This window comes from Poromitra crassiceps (genome assembly GCF_964638095.1).
Source record: "Poromitra crassiceps genome assembly, chromosome: 1".
In the NCBI taxonomy this organism is placed as follows: Eukaryota; Metazoa; Chordata; class Actinopteri; order Beryciformes; family Melamphaidae; genus Poromitra; species Poromitra crassiceps.
The window spans coordinates 71,686,088-71,711,821 of NC_139623.1; the positions used below are offsets into that span (position 1 = coordinate 71,686,088).

The window sequence follows — 25,734 nt, forward strand, 5'->3', positions numbered from 1 at the left end:
GTGTGTGTGTGTGTGTGTGTGTGTGTGTGTGTGTGTGTGTGTGTGTGTGTGTGCGTGCGCGTGCGTGTGTGCGTCCGTGCGTGTGTTCTTTTTGGGTCTCATTGCTTACAGAGACATTGTTTTAATCATCCTGACCAACCAGCATTACAGTTTTGCAACACCTATGTAAACCACATTGTGTCTCCCATTTGTGCTAATGTAATATGTAATATGGTCTGTCTGATAAAAGCTGATAAAATAATACTAAAATGGACTGAAATGCAAACATATAGTAGCAAATATACAACAACAACAATGTATTTGTAGTCTTCTGTACAAAACACTGAGTCTGTTATGTTTCTGAAACAAAGTGGGGGGGGATGCTGAAGTGAGATAATTTCAATTGTTTCTATTACATTTCAACTTCTTGAAGTTACAATTTCTTCATACTAGTGGAGTGCTCTGTCTTATTTTCCCTGGTTTAATTTTGAGATATTGATACTGGTAGAAACCCCCCCCCCCCCCAAAGTGACATATCTTCAAACCATTGGCAGAATTTTAACTGGTTTTAAGAACAATAAGATGAATGACACTAAATGGCTACAGTTACACCAGCTATTTAATATCCACACTTCACATACATTTACTTCACAAAATTTCAGCTTCAAAAATCTGTTTAGTTAACATACTGAAAAAACAGGAGAGCATGCACATCTACAAAAAGTCAGGTGCTGGACAAATGAATCATAGAATTAGAAAAACAAATAGAGTCCACACACTGGATTTTAAAGGCTCCTGGTCAATTTATTAACGTTTCGATCCCAAGGATCTTCGTCAGACGATCTGACGAAGATCCTTGGGATCGAAACGTTAATAAATTGACCAGGAGCCTTTAAAATCCAGTGTGCGGACTCTATTTGATTTTCTAGTTAACATACTGTACATTGACAGAATACAATACAACTGTTAGCTAATCTAGACTTCCTAATTTAACTTTAAAAGCAAAATGTCATATACAGTGGTATGGCATTAATCTACACTTAAAAATGTCCTAAAAGAAATTATAGTGTTCTGCCATTTTCACATTTTACACATCAATTTGTCATACAATCTCAGTATCGTGCAATCTGTTGAAGTCCGTGTTGAACGGGATCTTTTTCAGAAAGTCAAAGGATTCCCCCAGTGCTGAGGAACATAAGAAATAATTCCCTTCTGTGAGACTAAATACATGACATTATTGATTCTAGTATAATACAGTATTTGACTGAGGGATTTGCAGTCCCTCATCTTCTCCGCTGCCTCAGCACCTGTAGGTGCCGCACAGCATCCCTCCTCCGATGATGAGCAGCGCTCCAGACACCCAGCCCACGTAGATGGACGCCCCCAGCTCGCCTCTCCTCTCCTGGGTGGCCAGCGGGTTGTAGAAGCCCGTGATGATGCCGTGAGCGGACCAGCTGACCGGGATAATACACAGGACCCCTGCGATGATAAACACCACTCCTCCGGCCATGCCCAGGCTGGATTTCCTCAGCCAGTCGTCCCGAAAGAAGTTGGTGCAGCGGCCTCCGACCACGGTGAGCCCGATGGCCACCGCGCTGACGGCGATGGAGACGCAGACGAGTCCTCTGGACGCCTGCAGCGGCTGCGGTAGAGCCAGGAATGAGTCATAGGCCTTACACTGCGAGTGGCCCGTGCTCTGGATCACACAGTTCATCCATAAGCCTTCCCAGAAGACCTGGGCGGTGATGACGTTTGCCCCAATGAAGGCCGTCACCTTCCAGGCTGGCAGGCCGCATATCAGGATGGTGCCCATCAAGCCAAGAATGGCCAGACAGATACCAATAATGTGATTGTTGCTCATTTTTGTGTCAAAGAAAATCAAAGTCGAGGGAATAAGTTTAAAATTAAAGATGTCAAAATCCCCTTTCAGGTGAGCGGCGGCAGATCACCATTGCTGTCCAGTTCTCTCTCAACCGCTGGTAAAAAAAACAGGTGAAGCAGTTAGTTACCGTCGTGTGATCCTCCATGTGTTTGCACTGCAGGCAGGTAATGAAAGCAGGGAGGGGACTGAAGGGACTGAGCTAGTTTGTGTATCAGGTTTCCTGCTTGTCTTGATTCTTACATGGTATGAAGTGGGAGGGGAAAGCGGTTACCTGGGGAACCGTCCATGTATAAAGAACAGTTTTGTTCTCCAAGCTGAAAGCTTTGACGCAAGTTTCATTTGAGTGAGAAAACGCTGACTTTAGGAAGCAAAAAGCTAAGGATCCGAGGATTGACTCCCTGACTTATGTGTGCAGGTTTGTTCACTCAGTCACTCTAAAGTTTACACTTTGAAGTGGGTAGTTTGATGCATTTCAGTGAGCCCCTTTGAAAGCGTTTAAGGAGTGTGTTGTCATCTTGATGGGGGGAAGGGGGGGGGGGGGGGGCACACACACACACACACACACACACACCTCAGAGATCTGGCACCGGCAGTATTTAAAGGATAGGTTCACCCAAAAAATTAAATCTTAATCACCCTCATGCCAGTGGAAGGTCGGGTTCAGTTTAGTCCACAAAACATTTGTGGACTTTTCCAGGGAAACAAGAGGATTCTCAGAAACAATTGGAAGTAAATGCCGACCAAAGAAAAACCTTACTGCTCAACTGGCATAAACCAACTCTCCAGATGCCAAGTTGACGTCTATATGGACACAATATTCCACTATTATTCGGAAAATGACAATATTCTGAATTTGATAAGTGTCATGTAAACAGCATATCCAGTTGCATTTTCCGAATTTGCCCTTGTTCCCCGAATTTAGCATTTTCCGATTAAGACATCTGGGTTATTCCAGTATTATTCGGGTTTTAGGAGGATTATTTGATCATGTATACAGCGCATTCGGAATATGCATCTCAATCAGGGTTTTTAACCGCAGTTTGCGACGCATGTTGCCTGTTTGTGGTCAGCTGATGTGTGCTAGAACAGGGCGGGCGATATATCATCCATCATCTCTGGCATGCAAAAAGAAAAGCCAACATTTCTGATCACGAGATGAGAAACAGCGAATTAAAGAGATATTTAAAGAGTGGTGCCCACGGAAGTCTACAATGCTTGCCAGCATGCGAGGTAATAACGTAGGCTACTACTAGCCTACTTTTTATGAAAGACTTGGCTGCGCAACGCCAAACTTTCCAGCAGCAGCTGCTCCTGAAATGGACCAAGTGATGCTGGTAAGAATAGTGCTACTCTTTTTATTCTCAACAGAAAAACTCTGCCTAACTGCATCTCTCCCCCCCCCCCCCATGTAAACAGGAATGTTAGTGGATTATTCATTTAGTCGGAATAGTCATTTTCAGAATATGGGCAAAAAGTGGAATATTGTGTGCATGTAAAAGCAGTCATTGACACTCACGTTTTCAGTGGAACTTTTGAGCTCGACGTGAACATTTCAGCTAAAAGCAAGGTATCAACACCTTTTCAACTCTGGACTTCCACCAGACTTTGATTACACCACGAGAAGTTGGAAGTATTGTGTGCATTTCATGTACATGGGCTAGTAGCAATTTTTTAAAGTCCAGCCCCATTTGTTACTTACTAATTAATGTTCTTTCTCAGCACAATCCATGCTGTACCTCAGCTCTGGAAGGTTGGGCAAAAACGGCGCAGTGTCACGTTCCCCAAAGTACAAACTGACTGAGGCTCACTAAGCTTCTTCCAGTGCACAAAGTAATTTTCAGTGAGCTTCAGTCAGCTTGTACACACAGGACTGTGACCCCATTCACCTTGCATTCGTTTTTTGCCCAACTTTGCAGAGCTACTATGAGGTACAGCATAGATTGTGTTGAGGAGGAACTCTGGTAACCCAATAATTAAGTTACAAATGGGGCTAGATTAAAAAACCATCCCTTCCAATATGCTGCTTACCTGGAAAACCCCAAAAAGCCAACCTTCTTACTAACCTAATGACTGAATTTGGGTTAACCGAAGTCATCTTGGTAGGAAAATGTTTGCAACTAAACCAAATGCATGTCAAACTCATGGGAATACAATATGAATAAAGAATCATTGTGGTCTGCACTGAAGCAGATGCACACATGCCATGTACACCTCACCACCCCCCAGAGAAAGCCATGCAATGATGTAAAGTTTGATTTCATTTAATAAAGCATTAAAAAGTAAAAATCAGAATTAAAACACATTTCAAAAACTTAAAATAGTTCACTTCATGGAGCTGGTCGTTTGCCATCCCCCCCCCCCCCCAAGGCACTTTGAAGAGCTGTCAAACGTAAGCTCCTCCACTGGCTGTCGAGCGGGGAGCAGAATATTTGGCCGAGTATCCTCCTCCATCCTTGCGCTCTCCTGAGCACTGGCAGCAGAGGAGCGCGCCGCCCATCAACATGAGACCGGCCGAGCCCCAGCCGATGAAGAGCGACGCACCCAGCTCCCTCCTCTGCGCGTCCACCATGACGGGGTTGTAGAAGTTCCTGATGACTTCGTTGGCAGACCAAGACACTGGGATCAGGCAGAGGATGCCGCCGACGATGAAGCACACCCCCGCGGCGATGGCCACCTTGCTCTTGTGCACCTCGTCCTCGATGCAGTTGGTGCACTTCCCCCCCGCCGTGGAGAGCAGGATCCCCAGGAGGGCCACCAGGATGGAGATGACCACCAAGGCCCTGGCCGCCTGCAGGTCACGGGGCAACGCCAGCATGGAGTCGTACACCTTGCACTGCATCTGTCCTGTGCTCTGTTTCACACAGTTCATCCACAGGCCCTCCCAGTAGACCTGCGCCGTCACGATGTTGTTGCCGATGAAAGCGGACACCCTCCACATGGGCAGGGCGCAGATGATGATGTCTCCCAGAAAGCCGATGACCGCCAGGAAGATGCCGAAGACCTGGAGACCAGCAGACGCCATAGTGTTGCCTCAATTCAGCAGGGAACAAAACAACAGTAGTACTGGGAGCTGTGGCTGCACTCACAATGACAGATTGATTTAGCCAAGTGTCTCACCTGTGTCTCTTATACCCATTGGTTGGAGAGTTGGTGATTGGTTGTGCAAATTGAAAACACCTGTGGTCGTTAAGTGAGCCGGTTGCCATCAAATCTCTATAGCTTCTTGTAAGAAGTTGTGATCCTGTTTTAGAAATGTGAACGGTTTTGACTATACATTTGAGCTTATGATATGATTTTGGTGTATGATGTGGTGACTCAATTACTAAATAGCACATCTGCATGGGAATGTGTTTGTGTGTATTGTCTGCAAAGATCTTAAAGCACTCTCCAGTGTTGTATTTTGAACTGTCTGTACAGAATGGAATGCAAATAATATTGTATGAGATTGATGGCTGCTCAGTTGCCACTTTATTTTACTTTATTTTTATTTGTTTTACTTGTGCAGACACTCAAGGCTTATTGATACCAGATGTGTCAATTAGTCAGTCACTGCTGATCTGAACAGATTCACTCTGTTTTAAGTTTACTTTTGTTTTGAGATTTGCTGTGCCATAGGTCCATATGAAATACTAACATGAAAACAAAGATGTAACAATGACAAATACCTCTAGAGATAAATACATGAATAATTAGGAATAATGACAGCAACCATAGGTGCCAACGTTTTACCAAATCAAAATATCACTTTCAGTGGTTTACATTTAACTTTTGCTGAATGAGATTCAGTGACAGAGAAATAATTGGAAGAAGTCAGGTCCCTTTCTACCATCTGCAAAGTTTCCGAGTCCCCTGTTACTGTGTGAAACATTGATGTGCAATGAACTTGAGAGAGCTTTGTAGTAGCAATCATTCATCTTTTTAAACAAAAAGTTGTCCGATAATATAAAGTAGCCTGTTATTTCATGATTCAATAAATGTAGATTTTCATATATGACATTTTTACAAAATCTGAATACTGTCACGACCAGCAGGACAAACAGGCTTTGAACCTATACTCTCTTGACTAAAAGCACAATATTCCACAGTTTATTTTCCTCAGCACGGTTCGTACAGGCACCAAAGGCATCTGGGAAGAGGGGCGACCCATGTCTGAACTCAAAGGCAATATGATTGATGTGTACATCTAAGTACTGTAGCCAAAGCCCACCCAGAGGAGGAAGGGGGGGAGGGGGGCTCTGGATAATCGGTGTATAAAACTGCCCCGCACTCTAGGAAAACCTAGTGCAGCAGAGCTCAGAGGAAGAAGGAGACACATCAGCAAACAAGAAATGGCATCTTTGGGGCTGCAGATTCTGGGAGTGGGGCTGGCGGTGCTCGGATGGGTCGGAAACATCATCATCTGCATCCTGCCCATGTGGAAAGTGTCTGCGTTCATCGGCAACAACATCGTGGTGGCGCAGACCATCTGGGAGGGCCTGTGGATGACCTGTGTGGTGCAGAGCACGGGCCAGATGCAGTGCAAGGTGTACGACTCTCTGCTGGCCCTGCCTCCGGACCTCCAGGCGGCGCGGGCCATGGTGGTCATCGCCATCCTGCTCTCGCTGTTCGGCCTGCTGCTCTCCGTGGTCGGAGGGAAGTGCACCACCTGCGTGCGGGACAGAGCAGCCAAGGCCAGGGTGGCCATCTCTGCAGGCGTTTTCTTCCTCCTGAGCGGGGCCCTGTGCCTGGTGACGGTGTGTCTGCCCGCCAACACCATCATAAAGGACTTCTACAACCCCATGGTTCCGGATGCACAGAGGAGAGAGCTGGGCGCGTGCCTGTACGTGGGCTGGGGCGCGTCGGGACTGCTGCTGATCGGCGGCGCTCTCCTCTGCTGTCAGTGTCCGGCGGCGTCGAGGGGAGGAGAACGCTATAACGGAGCAAAGTATTCCCCGCCTAAATCCACCACGCCCGGGAAGGAGTTTGTTTGAGTGTGTTTTGAGCTGTTTGCAGCAGGACAAGAGAGACTGTCTTTTGAAGGATGTTTGATCCTATTAGGTATACGTGTTGCTTATCAAATTGTGTGAGCTGTGATTTGCAGTGATTTTGTGATTGACTAATTTGTTTTGACTAACAGTGTAGCCTTTTGTTTCTTAACTGGACAAGACAGACTGAGGTATGTGCCATATATGTTAGGATAATCCCATCATTTTCTGTGTGTGTGTGTGTGTGTGTGTGTGTGTGTGTGTGTGTGTGTGTGTGTGTGTGTGTGTGTGTGTGGCTGCATGCATTAAGAATATCCTTTTTGTATGACTCAGTCTATGTGTTGTTGTGTTAGAATCATTGATAGTTAGTTATAATTCCGATATAATTTACACAAATAAACAGGCTCAGCTTTGCCCGATGAACAATTTGCAACAAAAACACTTTGGTGGTGGGGTACATAATCATACATTTGTTCATCAAGTTTTCTTTGATTTAATGTTATATTTTTTTTCATTAAAGTAAAAAAAGAAAAAATGCTGTATTTTTGTCAACATTGTTTTTGTTAAACCTGACGTATGATTACAACAGCTGTGGGAACCATAATGCAAGAAGAAACACAATAGTGAAAACAAGGGGAGCCTATCATTAATTTGCTTTGTGGTTTCAAATGAAAAATGTCTGTAAACAAAAAGAAACCATTAAGTGGTTTCAGGATACATCAACCTGACAGGACTTGGCAGATGTGCCAGTACAGGGCAAATGTGTAAAAATCCATTCTTTGGGAGATAGAAAACAGTTCCCCTAGCAACATGTATCCAAGCATGCACAGTGCAGCCCTGTTGTCTCTGCTGGCAGTGACGTCTATTTTACTCAAGACAGAAACTGTAAATTACTACTGTCTCAATACAAAAGGGCAGCCGATTACACCATGGCAAACATCTCAGCTGGCAAACATCTCAGCTGGCCAGATACATGAGTCCACTCCCACACATTCCTGAACGCCTTATCATGGAGTGGTAGGTAGCGAGGAGTCTTGTATTGAACAGGGAAGACTTTTACACTATTTCACTTTTATGACCTGTATGCACAGAGACAACCCGAGAGCGGGAAATAAGCCGTTTGCTGTATAGAATGTTGAGTGTAGAATGTAAAAATTTGTTAATTTTGACATTAAAGAGAATTAGAAGTTCATCTGCGATTATGATTTGATAAAAAAAAAAAGATCACAACGTGTTTGAATTGTGCTTACCGTATCAAAATGAAAATCCAGTCGGTTCACTTAGGTCATTTTTATTTCATTGTTACCAGTTTTGCTTTTCACTTAAGATGTATAATACAGTATACTTGGCCCAACAATCTTTTAATATTTTGATCGACAGAAAGTTGTTTAATAAAGAAGTGCTTGTCTTCGGATCTCTTCACTTCGTGCTGTACTCTCATATGCATAAAACAACTCCAGTTACAGAAATATACTCTCAAGTGGACAAATTAAGGACACAGGAATTTCATTCCTAATCAAAAGTCAAACTTTTCAGTCCTGAGATTCACAAAAGGTGGAAACATTGAGTTGTGAAAAAGATTGATCAGTAAAAGATAGCAGCTGTATACTCACAATCCCTTACAATCCTTGTGATACAGACATATTGCATCCAGATCGATAAGCAGACTACTCCCCCCCCCCCCCCCCATTCGGCAGATATACTTTATTGTGCTGTTCTGTGCTACTTTACTAATGCTGCAAAACATATCAACCAACTACATAGCAAGATGTCATCCTCAAGAATTTCTTCACAGCTCTCATCTCCCTTTTGCATTCTCAGAATCACTCTTTAGTGATTCGGAGAAGCTTATTTCTGGTCATTATCAGATCACACACATGCAGCCTTCAGAGAGATCAACACTCAGACGTAGTCTACAGCCGAGGAGACGGTCCTGACCGGGGCGAACTTGGCGGCCATGTAGGTTCTCCCGCCGTCTCTCGGGGGGCAGTTGTTGCAGAGCAGCCCTCCTCCCAGCAGCAGCAGCCCCGAGGCGCCCCAGCCCACGTAGAGCCCCGCCCCCAGCTCCCGCCTCTGAGCCGCCACCACCAGGGGGTTGTAGAAGTCCCGGATCACCGCGTGGGCGGACCACGACACGGGGATGATGATCAGCAGTGCGGCGACGATGAAGATGATCCCGGCCACGATGCAGGCCTTGGCCTTGGCCACCTCGTCCTCCATGCAGTTGGTGCACTTGCCGCCCACCACCGCCATCAGCACCCCGAACACGCCCACGATCACCGAGATGATCACCATGGCCCGGGCGGCCTGCAGGTCCTGGGGCAGCGCCAGCATGGAGTCGTAGACTTTGCACTGCATCTGCCCCGTGCTCTGCACCACGCAGTTCATCCACAGGCCCTCCCAGATCACCTGCGCCGTCACGATGTTGGCGCCCACGAAAGCGGTGACTCTCCACATGGGTAAAGCACAGGTGATGATGGTGCCCAGCCAGCCGATGAAGGCCAGCAGTACACCCATGAGCTGGAGGCCCTGAGAAGCCATGATGACTAACACTTTACTTCTAGGAGGAAGAACTTCTAGGATCGCTCTTGTGAAAATGTTCACGTCAGTCCTGCTGCACACTGTCCGGTTGTAATTAGCTGTGGCTGCTGTTGGGTCTCTTCTTCTACCGCTACGACGACTAGATGTTTCACTTCGCTCTGATGCTCGTACGTACGTCTGCTGCTGTGGAGGTCTCACTGTGGGAAGGTATAACAGGAATCTGGTGTAGCTCAAACGTTCAGGGAGGCGTTTCTGCGCTCCCAGACAAAAGGGCCAGGCTGGAGACTTGATATCCCTGTCCCTCTTTTCTCTGTGTGTTCCATTGTTCCCACACTATAAGCTTTGTCACCTCGAGCAATGCTTCGATACTGGGAACAATAGCTCCTGCTCCCCATCTGTGTGCATGCTCGCTCGCTCTCTCTCTCTCTCTCTCTCTCTCTCTCTCTCTCTCTCTCTCTCTCTCTCTCTCTCACACACGCACACACACACACGCACGCACGCACGCACACACACACACACACACACACACACACACACACACACACACACACACACACACACACACCTGATTTCCATCCTGGGGGTTTCATCAAGTCACCATCTTTAGTTTAACATTCACACAGTTGGTGTGTGAATGTCTCACACACACACACACACACACACACACACACACACACACACACACACACACACACACACACACACACACACACACACACACACACACACACACACACACATACACACACACACACACACACACACACACAAACAAAGTGATGAGCAAACGCACACGCAAACCACACTCAGTTTCATTTAATTAAAGCAATTCAGGAAGTAGATATTCTAAAATGAACACAAAACAACTTTTTTCTTAAGAAGGTTCATGTATCCTACAGTATTGTGCTTTTATGGGCATCTGCTGCATGTTGTTCTGTAGGACCTTAGAGTGTCATACAGCATGCAGCAGTTGGAGCTAAAGTGTGTTTTCCAACTCAGGAAGTGTAGTTAAATTTTTCTTTTTTAAACATAAAGATTCACTGTAAAAAGAAAAAGTAGTATTACATTCAAAAGATCAAAGTAAAGTGATGGCAATAGTTGGCAGGTAAATATTTACCCTCTTGACAAATGACAGTTTGAGTCATTATTGTACAAGCTAATTTGCAGTTAGGCTCTCTCAGTTTGAACAGAGACTGGTTCCTCATTGTTGTGCCACACCTAGACCTGATCTGCAAGAAACACAGACAATAGATGTGTCTCAAATGTTCTCAGTGCGGGGGGGGGGGGGGGGGGGGGGGGGTTATTCAAAATGGTCTCCGCATTGATTTGATCATAGGGAAATAGTGCATGAATATTTATGCGACTAACCGTGAAAATAGGTTTTAATTGCTATGACACACACAAAGTGGGTGAAAAGTGAAATAAAGTTATTCGTTCCGTTTGGGACCTTTGAGAGAAGTATAATGAAATACAATTGCATTTTGAACGTCTAACTAAATAAAAACCAAGCACAGACAGTCTCAGCTTTGTAAACAAAATATTTATTTACAGTATTACTTGTACTTGAAGTTCATACATATATTTCATAAAAACAAAAGAAGCATTTTTAAAACAAGACTGAGGTTAAAGCTTAAAGTAAAGTTGACACTTTAAGGAAAAAAGTTGCAAAGTGGAATACTCATTCATATCAACAAACATACATAAACACATAACTGCCTCAACACAGAAATACATTTTCCTTCTTTGGGCGAGGTTCTTCTCTTGCCTTTTTTTTCTTCAAAAATTGCCATGGGTAAAAACTCAACACTCACAACAACCCAGCAGCACCGGTACATCTGTCCCAATAATATGGTGCTGTATCTCAGCTAAATAGAAGGTTCCCACTTTTTTTAGACATAGTCTTTCCCTGATGTCGGCGCTGAGGTATCAGATCTGGCAGCTTTGTACTTGGCCGCGTAGGAGCCTTCATCCTTTTTGGGGCAGTTGCAGCAAAGCAGCCCCCCTCCGATCAGCAGGAGGGCGCCCGCCCCCCATCCGATGTAGAGCGCGGCGCCCAGCTCTCTCTTCTGGGCGCTGACCAAGAGCGGGTTGTAGAAGTCGCGGATGACGCTGTGGGCCGTCCAGCAGACGGGCACCAGGCACAGGATCCCGGCGGCGATGAACATGACGCCGGACGCGACGCCCACCTTGGCCTTGGACACCTCGTCCTCCACGCAGTTGGTGCACTTGCCGCCGGCCACGGCCAGCAGGATGGCCAGGATGCCCACGATGATGGAGACGATGGTGAGCGCCCGGGCGGCCTGCAGGTCGGAGCTGAGGGCCAGCATGGAGTCGTAGACCTTGCACTGCATCTGGCCTGTGCTCTGGTGGACGCAGTTCATCCAGATGCCCTCCCAGGACGTCTGCGAGGTGACGATGTTTGCGCCGATGAAGGCCGTGACCTTCCACATGGGGATGGCGCAGACGATGATGGCACCGATCCAGCCCAAGATCCCCAGGGCCGTGCCGAGCATTTGCATCCCGGCGGACACCATCCTGGTTTCGTTCTCTGTTGCGGTTGCTTTGTTTTGAAACTGGTTCCTCCCTATCGGTCAGGCTTGACTTCACAGATGTTCACTTCGATCCTCTCCTGGAGTGACGTACGCCTTTGTCTTTGTCTACTTCTGTGAAATACGGAGGTACGTGTGTGACAGTCAGGCTGGTTAGTCAAATGAGAGAGGGCTTAGAGGAGCAGGTTCATATGATCTGCTCTCTGGAGGGGAGGGGCCACAGAGGGAAACCATCATCCCTAACCTGCTCTTCAGGTCCTCCACCCCCCCACCTCTCCTTGTACCTTGTTTACACCCACAGTCTCCCTCTCCCTCTCCCTCACCTGCTCTGTCTTTGTTCAACAGCTGACTTTTGTTTGTAGCATCACATGGTATTGTAAAACACACCATATTCATTAAATTTCAATATACTTCTGAACATTGTGATGTTGTGTTGTGATTGAAGTCGATTGTAATACAGTAGTTGACTTACTTACCTGGCTGGTCATCCTCTCTTTCTTTCTTTCTTTCTCTCCCCTCCCCCTCTCCAGTTTCACCTGTGACTCACTCTCTTACGTACATACAATGCCTCTGATAGAAACCTCCGACTGACCAAATATGGTCTTATGCTTAGAGGATTTCCCAGTGTTGCACTTCCACAAACTATGTTCTACTGTCTACCTCTGACTAATGCACACTAACCACCTGGTAACTTCTGCTACTCTACTGTCTAACTCTGACTAATGCACACTAACCACCAGGTAACTTCTGCAAGTGATTGGCGATTGGCGGTACTCGTATTCTTGCAACATCCGACACCTTACCTTCTTTCAGCACCATACATAGTTAGCTTAGTTTGCTGAAGATCATGAATGTCGGTCATGAATGAGTGAATAAATAGCAATTTATCATCACCATTTGTTTTTTTTACTTGTAGGCTATTTTGACTAGAATTGCTTCTTTGCCGTTCAATTTCACCAGTTAGTGAACTTTCTTTGGTTGTAATGACTGAATCTTAAAGCATTGCGTCTGTTGTTGGTGACCAGTGTGTGGGAGAACACCATACGGCCTACAGAGTCGGTGAAATAAATCTACACACTGTACATACTTGCAATCAATTTTAATTTGAAGACATATAACAGTCATGTGACCTTCCTCTGACACACCCAGCTGCCAATAGACAATTTTTTTGTTTACAAACAACGATTACATATTTTTGTGGGCAGGGCTGAACTGGTTGCAGAAAGTGAACCGCTACTCACTGTCTGTGGGGATGGTCTAGGATCCAAATAAATGGCCAAAGAGGCAGTGCCGGACATCGTCCTCGCACAAGACAAAAGAAAATTAAAAAACATGGAAAAAGTGTTCTTTTTAGGAAAGACACTTTTTCCATGTTTTTTTTATTTTCTTTTGTCTCCCATGTTGACTATATACAATCATATCTGGTGTCTCCTTTAAAGGTCTTGTTACATCACTCCCATGTGACTCATCACATGACCCCTCAGTGGGCTTTAAATACAGCACCTGTATGTGATTGCTCCCATTACCCTGATGAAGACTCTTTGAGTGGAAACGCGTTGGTATCCCTGTTAGAATAAAGGATTTTTAATATGATTCAGAGTGTCTCGGATGTCTCCTTTTGCTGCCTTCAACACCTGGGGAATTTCCTGCAACCACATTGGACAGCTACCTCTTTTTTATCTTGTATCAATATATGCCCCATCCTGGAAGAGCACCTGATTTTTACTCTGCTAACCTATATTGATGTCTTGACCCAATGGAACCCAGAGGAACATCTATAAGAAGTCCTTTGTCCCAGATGCTGTCATGGCAATAAATAAAACTAGGATGCGGTAGATTCTGCTTAGGGTGGTGTTTTAATTTCTTATTTTGCTGAGGTTTTTTGTACAGCAGGTCTTCTCCTGAATGTTTTTTAAATTGATTTTGAATTGGACAGGTCGTAGACCTATGATTTGTCATTTTGACCTGCATTGGGAGGTGTAGCCTGCTTTTGTGCATCGGTGTGGATGAATGTGTGTTGACTGTTTTGTGGATGTGTGGTTATTTGTGGATGTCTAGCCAGGTTCTTTGTCATAATTACATTGTTTCATGTGTTTCATGTGTTTGTCATGTGTATTGTTGTGTTTTATCTTTTGAGACATGTCTGCGGTGGAACCAAAGATGAATTTCCACTTGTGGACAATAAAGTTTTCGTAATCGTAATCGTAATCGTAATGCAGCACTCCCATTTGTATCTTTGTAAGAGTTGATATGTGTTTGACAACAGCGCTGCCACCATTTTGGCTTGAAAAAAGCCACAATGGCCAATGGGACAACAGCATAGAACCATGCCAGCCAATCAGAGGTGTCTCTTTCAGGGCAAAATGGCGGATTTGCTGTGCACCAATGTTGCAATGGAACAACCTATAAACTTCTGTTCCTATCAATGTAAGTTTTTTGCAACCACTGACGTAACCCCGTGACGTCCACTCAAATTGGTCTATAGGAAGTCAGACACATGGCATGATGTCATGGTTACATTCTTTGTAAGAGTACAATGTCTCCTATTATGTGCAATGTTCAAAATCTGTGCTCTTGTGGCCGGGTGGAACTGAAGAACGCAAGTCAGGTTGCGTGTTGGCCATAGATTGGAGGCGGACCTAGTCTTCCCACAGATATATTTCCGGCGGCGGCACGAGCAAACAATTTCCGTGCTGGTTGAACCAGAGCTGAGACGTGTTTTCGAAAGCCAGAGTCAAGACAAGCTAATACCGTGGCTCGTGCATGTTGAGTACCTTCTGAGTATAAGAGTAAATCTGTGCATTTGATAATATCCCTAAACATCAGTGAAGCGTCTGAGTGTGGGTTTAATTGGGAAACTATTTCCAGGGAGGAGTTATTGGCCAGACAGGCTTCAGGAAGCGGCGTATGCGACTGGTGGTGCTGCGCAGGTATTTTAATGTTTGTATTTTGGTTTGGATGTTGTTTTATGATGACTGTCATATAACTAAGTGCTGTATTGTATCGGCGCGTTAATGGGTTGTGGATCCTCCCAGCGCCAGTTGTCTTAGCGGTGGGTCCAGTTGTCTTAGCGGTGGGTCCAGTTGTCTTAGCGGTGGGTCCAGTTGTCTTAGCGGTGGGTCCAGTTGTCTTAGCGGTGGGTCCAGTTGTCTTAGCGGTGGGTCCAGTTGTCTTAGCGGTGGGTCCCGGGCGACTTGCAGCTGCACAGATTGGGGCCCATATTCTGCTGTAGTCTGGTGAGCATGGCTGCTATGGCTTGGGGAGTGGGTTGGCCATTTATTCATGTATATATATTCATTTGTATATTGTATGCTATGTGTATGTGGGGGCTGGGGACACCTCGGCATTCCGAAATGTCGGCACTCCGAAATACCGGCATTCCGACAAAATTATAACCCTAACCTCGCCATTGCGAAAGAACCCTCCCCCAGACCCTAACCCTAAACCTAACCTCTCCCACCCCCCACGCCTAAGCGTAACCTAACCTCTCGGCGAAACATTTTTTGGAGATAAAAAAGGGCCGCCTCTCCGAAAGCATAGAAGTCAATGATCGGAATGCCGACACTTCGGAATGGCGAGGTGTCCCCGTGGGGGCTAATGTGTTTCATGTTGTGTTGCAATTTTAGGTGTGGGTCGCTGTCTTGGCCCACTGTGACTTGTGTGTGTCTATTGTAAGCCTACAGCACTGTTGCACCTATAACACTTTTATATTCAGCTTGCACAATATAATTATAGAGACAGTTGGCATGTCTGGGAACGCCCATACAGGCTCTAGGAACGCCCACAATAGACGCTGGTTTAGCTGGCTCAGCCTGGCTGGGGGCGTGGTCAGGGTGGGGTAAAAGTTAGAATTTAGCTGATAGCCCAGCCCTGGCAGACACGATCGGGGATTTAACCACCGCAGTAAACGCACATCTGAGCAGACGTCTTGTGTTCTGCTCTAGAACCCCCAAACCTGTAGTTTAGAGCCGCAGCACCGTCTTTTGGTGAGTCAGCCCATGAGATATATCGGCGGTTTTACCCCACTCGTGCGCCAGCCGTTTAACATTTTGTGGGCGTTCCCACACATGCCGACTGTCTCTATTGTGCTTGCTGAAAGCAAGGCACAATCTATAAACTCCTATTTTTCGATCTGCACTTTTTTGGTGCGTAATAACCAGGGGCGTATCTACGGGTGGGCCTGGGTAGGCACAGGCCCACCCACTTCTTTTTTTTTTTTAATTGGTTGTTTTCTAGAGGCAAACTTGCTGCTGCCTTGCTAGCTAATGGTTTTGTAGCTTAAAAATGCAGGGCACATCATCTCCAGAGTCTGACATGACAACTTCATGACATCTAGGAATTTTGCGCGCTTTGCGCGCAAAATTTCGTCATGCAATTGCCCCACCAATTTTATCCAGACCCACCCAATTTTATCCAGGCCCACCCATAATTGAATTTCTGCCTACGCCCCTGGTAATAACTCCCACATGTTTCGCAGCACATACTGTAGACATGCCAGACCTCAAAATGTGTGGCTCATTGATGACAGGGGTGCTATGACTTTGCTAAGGGTTTGGTCAAGCGGTTTGGCTGCTATTTGCAATTAAGCGGGGGAAAATCTCCATTCACTTGAATGGGAATTCAAAACATCGTGCATTAAATTAGCTGTATCTCAGAAACCATACGAGGTGCAGCTACCAAACTTGGCAGGGAGGTTCACAGAGGGGCCTTTTACTATCCACGAAAAAATTACACCAATTGACCAGATAGTGGCGCTATAACAGCCCTCTTTAGGTTTTGGTCCATAACTTTTGAACCATAGGGTCCACAATCAAACTTCTTTTTTCCCTGGATTCCTTGGGTCGTTCCGCATCTACTCATATAGGCCACGCCCATTTCCGTCTGACTATATTTCCCACCATTTTGAATTTTGTTTAAAATGTTGTTGTTTTTGCTATTCCTCCTTGAAATTTTATCCAATCTTCACCAAACCAAAGCACCCATCATGTGTGGACTGTCCTGCACAACACTGATTTCGCGGTTTTTGAAAAAACGTTGCGATAGACTCGACTTCCAAATTTCTGTGGGTGGGGCCTATTTCACAGAAATCGCTATAACTCCGGAACACAACGTCCGATGCTAACCAAACTCGGTACAGGTGTGGAGGGATGTAGTCTGAGCTGATAGGAAAAATATTCTGTCATTTCGTCTATAGGGGGCGCTGTAGCAACATCAAGTACCTGTAGCTCACAAACCATAAGAGCGACTGTTCCCAAATTGGTCCATATGTTCATAGCGTACTCTTCTACTGTGACCTAAAAAATTATACCGATTCACCTGACGGTGGCGCTATAACAGCCATCTTTACATTTTGGTCCATAACTTTTGAACTGTAGCGTCTACAATCAAAATGATTTCGTGCCTGGATTCCTTGGCTCCTCCCGCTTCTACTCACATAGCCCCCCCATGATTACCTAGTCCACCCTAGCAACCATCTACAAACGCCCTAGCGACCAGCTGGAAACACCCTAGCAACCAGTTACTACACCCTTTAACCACCTAGAGACGTCCTAGCTACACATTGCCGATTGGGGCTGCATGGGCAGGGGCGTTTCAAGGAGGCGGGGCGTGACGAGGACAGCAAGCACAATTAAATTGTCGTTAGGAAATTTAGATATTCTAGTTGTTAATCATTTATTGTGATTAAAGATGATTTTTTGTGTAGACTCTCTAGTCTTCAGTGTCTGGCTGCTTACCTTTTAGAGGTCCAAGCCCTGCTCTGCATTTCTTTACAAGGTCACACTCTGTTTCAGAATTGTTCTGAAATGTTACATTGAGATTCACAAAAATGGGGGAGAAAAAAATGAAGTGTGAAAATTGAAGAGGCCACGATCGCCTTTAAGAAAAGCCCTATTATATTCTGTCTGTGTGTGTTGGCTGGACCAGACTGAAGACTGATTGTGAGTGAGAACAGACATGTTTTCGTCTTCAGAGAAGTTCACAGGAAAGGAGGTCACACTTGATATTAACGGGAAATGAGTGTTGGAAGGCGGCAACAAAGAGAGGGCAGTGCAAAAACAAAAGGATATGATCTATGGCCAGCTGTCTAGGCTTGGATGTTACACTTCTAAAACCTAACCTCCCACACGGTCACTTGAAAGGAAAATGGCCAAGTCTCTGAAGTCTGGCTCCGATCTGTCTGTCATTCTCTACACTGTCCAAAGGGAGGCAGCAGCTTCTATCTTCAAAACACTTGTGTCATCTCACTTGCCTCTGTGTGTGTACACGCATTGTTTATGTGTGTGTGTGTGTGTGTGTGTGTGTGTGTGTGTGTGTGTGTGTGTGTGTGTGTGTGTGTGTGTGTGTGGGGTGAATGTGTATTCTTGTACAAAACCAAATTGAGCTTTATACCACCCAGGACATTTTGGCTGGTCCGCACTTTCTCACACAGCTTACGGCCTGTTTGAAGGTTAAGACTTGGGTTTTAAAGGTTAGGTAAGAAGTGGGTTTAGGTTTAGGGTTAGGCATTTTTAGATGGTTAAGGTTAGGGGCTAGGTTATGGGCTAAGGTTAGGGGCTAGGAAATGCATTATGTGAATGACTGACCTCACAATGACCTGTACGTACGTGTGTGTGTGTGTGTGTGTGTGTGTGTGTGTGTGTGTGTGTGTGTGTGTGTGTGTGTGTGTGTGTGTGTGTGTGTGTGTGTGTGTGTGTGTGTGTGCAGGGGCGGACTGGGATTATAATTCAGGCTGGGCATTAGATACCAAGCAGGCCAGGCCGATACGTGCCGATGCACATGCACGAAAAATGTGGGCCGTTTGAAGCCCAATTTGGGCTGTTTGAAGCCCAATTTGGGCCGTTTGAAGCCAGATTTGGGCCGTTTGAAGCCCAATTTGGGCCGAGTCCAATTTTACAATGAGATGCACCCACTTTAACCCTGAATAAAGTAATAAAACCACTAGTAAACCAGTAGGCGGCGCCTGGCCTGCTGTTCAGTAAGTGGCCTGACTGGGGGCACACAAAAAAAATAAAAAAAATAAAATAATTGAAGGCCAGGCCAGGCCCGACGTGCCCGATTATGCAGTCACATACCTGTGTGTGTGTGTGTGTGTGTGTGTGTGTGTGTGTGTGTGTGTGTGTGTGTGTGTGTGTGCGCATGTGCGTGCGTGTGTTTGTGCGTTCGTGCATGCATGTGTGTGTGCGTGTACGTGTGATATTGCAGACAAAAGTCCCATATAGTATGATTCGAAGGCTTGGGTCTTTGAATGATTCACAGCAAGAGATACAACCAAGATGAAACCTGTATATCTTATCTTTTTAAATATTATCTATTTAGATACGTGCCGTTTCAATATGAACCCACAATAGTACAGTCCATCACAACAGCACACTTAATCAGCGTGCTGCACGTCACGCAGCGTTATAACACACAATTTGGACACAGAGCGAGATGTTTGGTCGGTCCAACGACGAGGATGTCTGGGTGGTTCAGAAAGTGTTCAAAGAGCTTTTAACTGCAGTTTTGATGTGTCCATAAATCTCTTTACAGCCATTCATGACAAGGCTCCCTAACGTCTTTCAAAAGGCCTTTTACTAAGTAACTGAGCGTTCCAGTGACCCAGTAAAGGTTGACTAACTGAAACGGTGGCGCAGTGCCCGTCTGCTGCTGCACAGAGCGCTGTTGGTTCTTGAGTAACCAATACTGTGTGGAGGGCCACATTATTTAAAATTTGTCCTGCAGGCCGCAATTGGCCCCCGGGCCGGTCTTTGGGCATGCCTGCCCTAAGCGCACTCCCCACATTTGAATATGCAAAGTATAACATCGCATACTGTACACACCCACAGATGGTCCTGCCTTTATTAGGGAGATGAGCTCCTCAAACGAAAAGACGGGCAATTGGTTAAGAGATCTTTTGTTTGTTTATTTAAAAGGATCCCCATTAGCTGCCGCCGAAACGACCGCTAGTCTTCCTGGGGTCCGAACACAATACACAATACATTACAAGCAATTGTAAACTGTAGACAGTAAAGTTCAGTAGTAAAATAACATGGTAAAAAAATAAGAAATAGTAAAAAGCAGTGCAATACAGGAGAATCACAGAGTAAAAAGCAGTACAAAAATAGAAAAACAACAACAACAATAGTTTGGTCAGCTAGTTATGTAGCTGAGTGGGATTTTGCAGGATCAATGGTTCAATGTTGTCAATCAACCTTAATACAACACAGATCAAGTTTTCTGTATTATTTCAAATAGCCTAAGTAAGTAAGTAAGTAAGTAAGTAAAAGTTTGTTTATATAGCACCTTTCAAAGACCATGGTCACAAAGTGCTGTACAATAGAAATACAACATGATAGAGTACAATAATAGAGAATTACAACAGTATTACAACATAACAATTTAAAGTGCAGCTCAGTATGAGGTGTAATCACACCACAGGCACAGTGTCTAAAAAAGCAGCAGAAAAAAGGTGAGTTTTTAGATGCCTTTTAAAACTCTCCACTGAGGTGGAATTCCTGACGGCAGCAGGAAGCCTGTTCCAGGGTTTGGGGGCCACCGCAGAGAAGGCAAGGTCACCTTTCGTTTTCAATTTGTCCTAGGGACAGAAAGAAGCCCCAGGTTTGATGATCTAAGGGATCTTACTGGTGTGTGGGGGATTAGCAGGTCACTGATATAGCTAGGGGACAGGCTATGTAAGGCCTTGTAAGTAATTCAAAGTATTTTAAAATCAATTCGAAATTTGATGGGTAACCATTGTAGAGAGGCCAAGACGGGAGTAATGTGGGAGTGACGTCGAGTCCTGGGGCTTTATTCTCCCCCTGGCCTTAGGTGCTAAACTGGCCTTAAATGCAAAAAAACACGCTTTACGCCTGTTCCGCTGACTCGGGAAGATAGCGTCATGTTTTGACGCCCCAAAATGCGCTTTACGCTGAAGAGACATGGCACAGTGCCAGAATAGGCCAGAATGGGCGTTTCGGCCTTAAATACCAGCCTAAAGCGATCTTCCCAAAGATCGTTAATTTTGCAGTTAATGCTTTTCAAAACCAGGCCTTATTCAGTGCGCCACGGCATGTTGTGTGCCTCCCTCCCCTACCAAATGCCACACACAGACACACATTTGCATCTCTCCCAGCATGCATTGGGGCTTAATACATTTTGACAAGAACAAGCAACCAAATCAGCCTAAGTAGGCTAAGTGGTAGATAGAAATAATATTTATGTTAACACAACATGCAATTCTAGAACATTTCAATATTGGACAAAATAAAACATAAAAATGAAAACACAACCCTATGTGAAACGTACATGTAATCCAGGTGATATACAACATGTTATAGTCGAGTTTGACAACATAACATGGTTGTACTGTGATGTCCACTCCAACAACACTTAGCTTACTTGACAGGTACTTTTTCAATAAAAACACATTTATGACTTTACATAATGTATATTTATGTCGCATCATTTAGCCTGTGCTGTGATGTGCAGGAGCAGCAGGTAGCCTACAAGTTATAAAACTAAGCCTGCCCCGAATGAGCAGAGTGGGGGGGCTTGTTCACTAAAGTTATGTGTTTACAACATATAAAGATCACAGAAGTGGATGGTATCAGTAATTCCACCGATAGTTAACGTTCTATATTGTACAGGGAGACCATCAGCCCTGCTGAACAGATCTGTATTTGCCTGTAGGTTGAATAGTTTTATTCAGGCTATGATCTGTGATGCGCTGAGATATCCAAATTGACATGAAGAGATGACAGCATGCAGCCGCAACCGGAGTTACCGGACTGGAGTATCTCGGTGGATCGGGACCTTGGAAGGGAAGAATGTGATTGGTTTACTGGAGACCACCAATCCAACACTTGTGAATAATTCTATGCTTAAAAAGGCGTGGTTAAATGGTTAGCGCTGCGGATTCTGCTGTTTAGCGCCAAGGACAAATTAGGGAATGCGCCTGACCACGCCCACTAATAGCGCCAGGCCAAGCCATAAACGTAAATTTAAGGCCAGAGGGAAGATAGAGCCCCTGGTGAGCACCCTTGCTGCTGCATTTTGCACAATCTGCAAGCGATTCCGAGAAGTTTGGGAGAGACAAGTGAATAAGGAGTTACAGTAGTCAAGGCGGGTAGAAATAAAAGCATGGATACGTTTTTCCATATCATGGGATTGGAGAACCGGCCGGAGTTTTCTGATGTTCCTTAGTTGAAAATAACATGTCTGAACCACGGAGTTAAGATGTTTATCAAATTTCAGGTGTGAATCGAATATGACTCAGAGGTTTCTGGAATGAGAGGTGATGTTACTGGCTAGAGGACCGAGATGTTGACTGATTGAATTGGGCTCATGGTTGGGAGTAATGATGAGGACTTCAGTTTTGTCAGACTTCAGCTGGAGGAAGTTGTGGGCCATCCATGATTGAATTGTGGATAGGCAGTCGTGCAATAGATTGAGGTTATTTTGGTGGTTGCGGGTTTAACAGAAATGTACAGCTGGGTGTCGTCAGCGTAACAATGGTAGGAGATATTTAAACTGCAAATTATGTGACCCGGGGGGGAGCATAATATAGGCCGAAAGAAATAGGCCCCAAAATTGAACCCTGGGGCATCCCAAAGGTCAATGAGGCAATTGAGGACACATGCTCACCAATCGCAACATAACATTTTCTATTTTATGTAGTATAAAGTATAAGTATCACCTGAACCATTCAAAAGCTGAGCCAGAGATCCCCACCCATTTCTTAAGCCTATCATGATCGACAGTGTCAAATGCTGCACTTAAATCCAATAAAACTAAAACGGAGCAGTCACCCTCATCCGCATGCGATGTGAAACAGGTTTACGATCTCACCAGAGCAACATCTTCTAGATTATATTGCCACACACTTATCTTGACTGATATACACTGAGGTATTTTTAAGAGCCTGCTTTTTTAGGATCAAAGATGAAGTGTTTCGATTTCTGTGTTGTTTCCAAGTTAAACAAGTGAGAAATAGTTTATCCAGCTTTCTGCAGGCACAGAACTTACACAGAGTTAAAAGATTAAAGATAAAATATTAACGTTAAAAAGCCTTTATTTTCTAGGGCAGTGGTTCTCAAATGGGGGTCCGCGGACCCCCAGGGGTCCGTGGCACTTTGCCAGGGGGTCCGCGAAAAGTTTTCAAGTAAAAAAAAAATATATATATATAAAAAAAATATATAAAAAAAAAAAATGCTACATGTTACTTATTCCTTCTCAAACTACTTCCTACATGGTGCTAGTCTATCAAAATATCTTGGCTGTCATTGATTGTGTTGCATAGTGGTTTTCTGTACTGTTGACAAATTGTGATATTGTAAGTCGCTTTGGACAAAACAAAAGTGTCTGCTAAATGACGTAATGTAAATGTAATGTAATTTAAAAAAAATATATATATTTTTTTTTTGCAAAATCTTCATAGTTCAACGAAAATAGTTTATGCTTTAAATCTAAAATGGTTCATGGATTACATTCTAATAATAAACCTATCAAATTAAAAGTCAAGCACGTTACCGTGGAAACAATTAAGCTTAGCCCAAAATCACAAATCAGAATGAGGGGGTCCCCGGTATATTTTCTATCTTGTAAGGGGTCCTTGGCTGAAAAACATTTGAGAACCTCTGTTCTAGGGCATATCAAAGTTAGAAAATCTCAACACAACCACACAGGGTCTTCTTCAGGACGTGTAGGAAGCACGATCTGAAGAAGACCCTTCGTGGTCGAAACCGGTCGGCAGTGTTGAGATTTTTTTAACTTTGATATGCCCATGAAAAGAAAGGCTTTTGAACTTGAATCCTTGACTCTGTGTGAAGAAAGCTGCTGCTTCTTCATCTGGATCAATTTGTGTACATCAAGAGCACCTCCCATTCACCTGGAGCCGACCAGTGAGCACTCGGTAACTGTCTTTTGTTTGTAAACGGAGAAATAGTTTAATGTGAGCATCTTGGCAAATGAAGAATAAAATAAAATCACCAATAACAGTCGACTACTATAACTTAACAACTAAATGGTAAATGGCCTGCATTTATATAGCGCTTTTATCCAAAGCGCTTTAAAGTCAGTAGGTACATTCACCCATTCATACACCAATGGCGGCAGGTTACCACGCAGGGTGCTGGCACACCAACGAGAGCAATTTGGGGTTCAGTGTCTTGCCCAAGGACACTTCGACATGCAGACTGGAGGAGCCGGGAATCGAACCACTGACTGACTTTTATCCAAAGCGATTAGTGGACGACCCACTCTACCTCCTGAGCTACAGCCGCCCAGCAACTAGGATTGCTACTACTGTAAAATACACTTAGCACTAGCAGGCCAACTATGGTAGTGTCTATATCCCTTATTACATTCAATGATCAATAAAACATTGAGATGACAATTTAAAGGTTCAATTTGAAAATCAGTGATCCAAATCCCATATTTTCATTTTCGAATATAGTTCAAAAGTTAATCAATGTATTTATCCTTTATTTTATAACTTATTTAAATCTACATTATCTTGTATACTTTTTATATTTCAATGGGAAAGTTCAAGTTTAATGTCTGTTCAAATTTCAAGTTTTAAGAGTCCCTCTCACTCTTTAAGAAAAGGCTAAAGACCACCTTCTCACCTGATGGCTTGTGTAATACTAATAATGATCATAAAAAACATCTTTATCTGCCTCTATGGACTCTATGCACTCTGTGCATTGCCTCCTAGTAGCACCTATGTCCTGTTGGACCAGAACTTTATGGCACTTCATTCGGCTTGTGGAGTATAAATCTCATATGTCGCTTTGGATAAAAGCGTCTGGTCTCCCAAATGGGAAATTGTAATTGTTTTAAAATTTAAATACAATTTACTTTTACTTAAGTATATTTTTCCCCGAGTAATTTTACTACTTAAATGAAAAATCCACCCTGTTGCATTATATGTATGTACAGCATGTCACCTTTAAGGTCATTCAGTTGTGAATTCTCTTCCTCCGCTCTCACAGATACAGGAAGGCACATGAGCAAACAAGCGGAGCATGGATCGTAGAGAGCTGAGATAATCCCTCTGCCAACTGAAACTCATTAATCAGCTCTTGTGGGAGATAGGGCTGTCCATTGCTGAGTGAAACTCCCATAACTGTTTCCAGCCTACTTCCACCGAAAAGAGCTGGCGTGTTGTTACTCTACATGGAAATGGATTTAACTATCAGCAGCAACTCTTATACAATTTATCTTCTGTGGTTCTAAATGTATGATTTATTATCTGTTGTGAGGGGGAATGTATGAGAATCAAGAGGAATTTGGAGCTAAAATACACAAAAAGGACAGTAGAGTTGTATATTTATGCCATGTGCTGGAAAAAAGACTTGTGAAAATGATTTAAAAAAAGAATATTATCTGGTATAAAGCTCATTTCAAGGTTAGAACACTTTATGCCCTGCAGTGTTTTGACCCTGAGGTCTTGTTCAAGCAATTTGTATTAGGAAGGAAGCTCTAATCCATCTGAAATAAACCTCTCATCTCGTAGAAATCGTCCACTCCCTTTCTAATTCAGGATGCTAATGTTTTTCAAAATGATTTTAAAAATGACTTCAGTTATTAACACATTGACTGCCAGCCCTTTTTTCAATGCTGTAGGTAGGTTCTGCCAGGTTTTTTTTTGAGGATTCTGGCTCATTTTACAAGAGCCGAGGATTCTTTTCTGTTAAGACTTCGTGAACACCAATCATCTAAAAAGAACTAATAGAATGTGTGCTTTCTCTGTCTAAAAGAGTTAGTTTGTAGAGTTAGTAGTTATGTAAGCATTAGCAGTTGAATACAGCATGGTTTCAGCATCAGAAAAATTATTCAG

The 25,734-nt window shown here is 44.2% G+C and overlaps 2 protein-coding genes and 3 pseudogenes across 5 annotated transcripts; 1 reads left to right on the plus strand and 4 right to left on the minus strand.

Moving 5' to 3' along the window:
- Window positions 1-839: 839 nt before the first annotated feature.
- LOC310776713 (claudin-4 pseudogene) lies at window positions 840-2,013 on the minus strand (annotated as a pseudogene). The gene has a single exon. The product of its transcript is annotated as a claudin-4 pseudogene (transcript).
- A 2,231-nt stretch (window positions 2,014-4,244) lies between these two features.
- LOC310776702 (claudin-like protein ZF-A89) lies at window positions 4,245-4,883 on the minus strand (the record flags this gene model as incomplete). Its single annotated transcript, XM_083636858.1, has 1 exon — window positions 4,245-4,883. One exon carries the CDS (start codon window positions 4,881-4,883, stop codon window positions 4,245-4,247), a length of 639 nt encoding a protein of 212 aa, XP_083492984.1.
- Window positions 4,884-6,189: 1,306 nt separating this feature from the next.
- LOC310776679 (claudin-like protein ZF-A89 pseudogene) lies at window positions 6,190-6,831 on the plus strand (annotated as a pseudogene). Its single transcript has one exon. The product of its transcript is annotated as a claudin-like protein ZF-A89 pseudogene (transcript).
- Window positions 6,832-8,727: 1,896 nt separating this feature from the next.
- Window positions 8,728-9,366, minus strand: LOC310776691 (claudin-4-like; the record flags this gene model as incomplete). Its single annotated transcript, XM_083636849.1, has 1 exon — window positions 8,728-9,366. The coding sequence occupies one exon, from the start codon at window positions 9,364-9,366 to the stop codon at window positions 8,728-8,730; it is 639 nt and encodes a 212-aa protein (XP_083492975.1).
- A 1,520-nt stretch (window positions 9,367-10,886) lies between these two features.
- On the minus strand, window positions 10,887-12,066 carry LOC310776669 (claudin-4 pseudogene; annotated as a pseudogene). Its single transcript has one exon. The product of its transcript is annotated as a claudin-4 pseudogene (transcript).
- Between the last annotated feature and the right edge of the window lie 13,668 nt (window positions 12,067-25,734).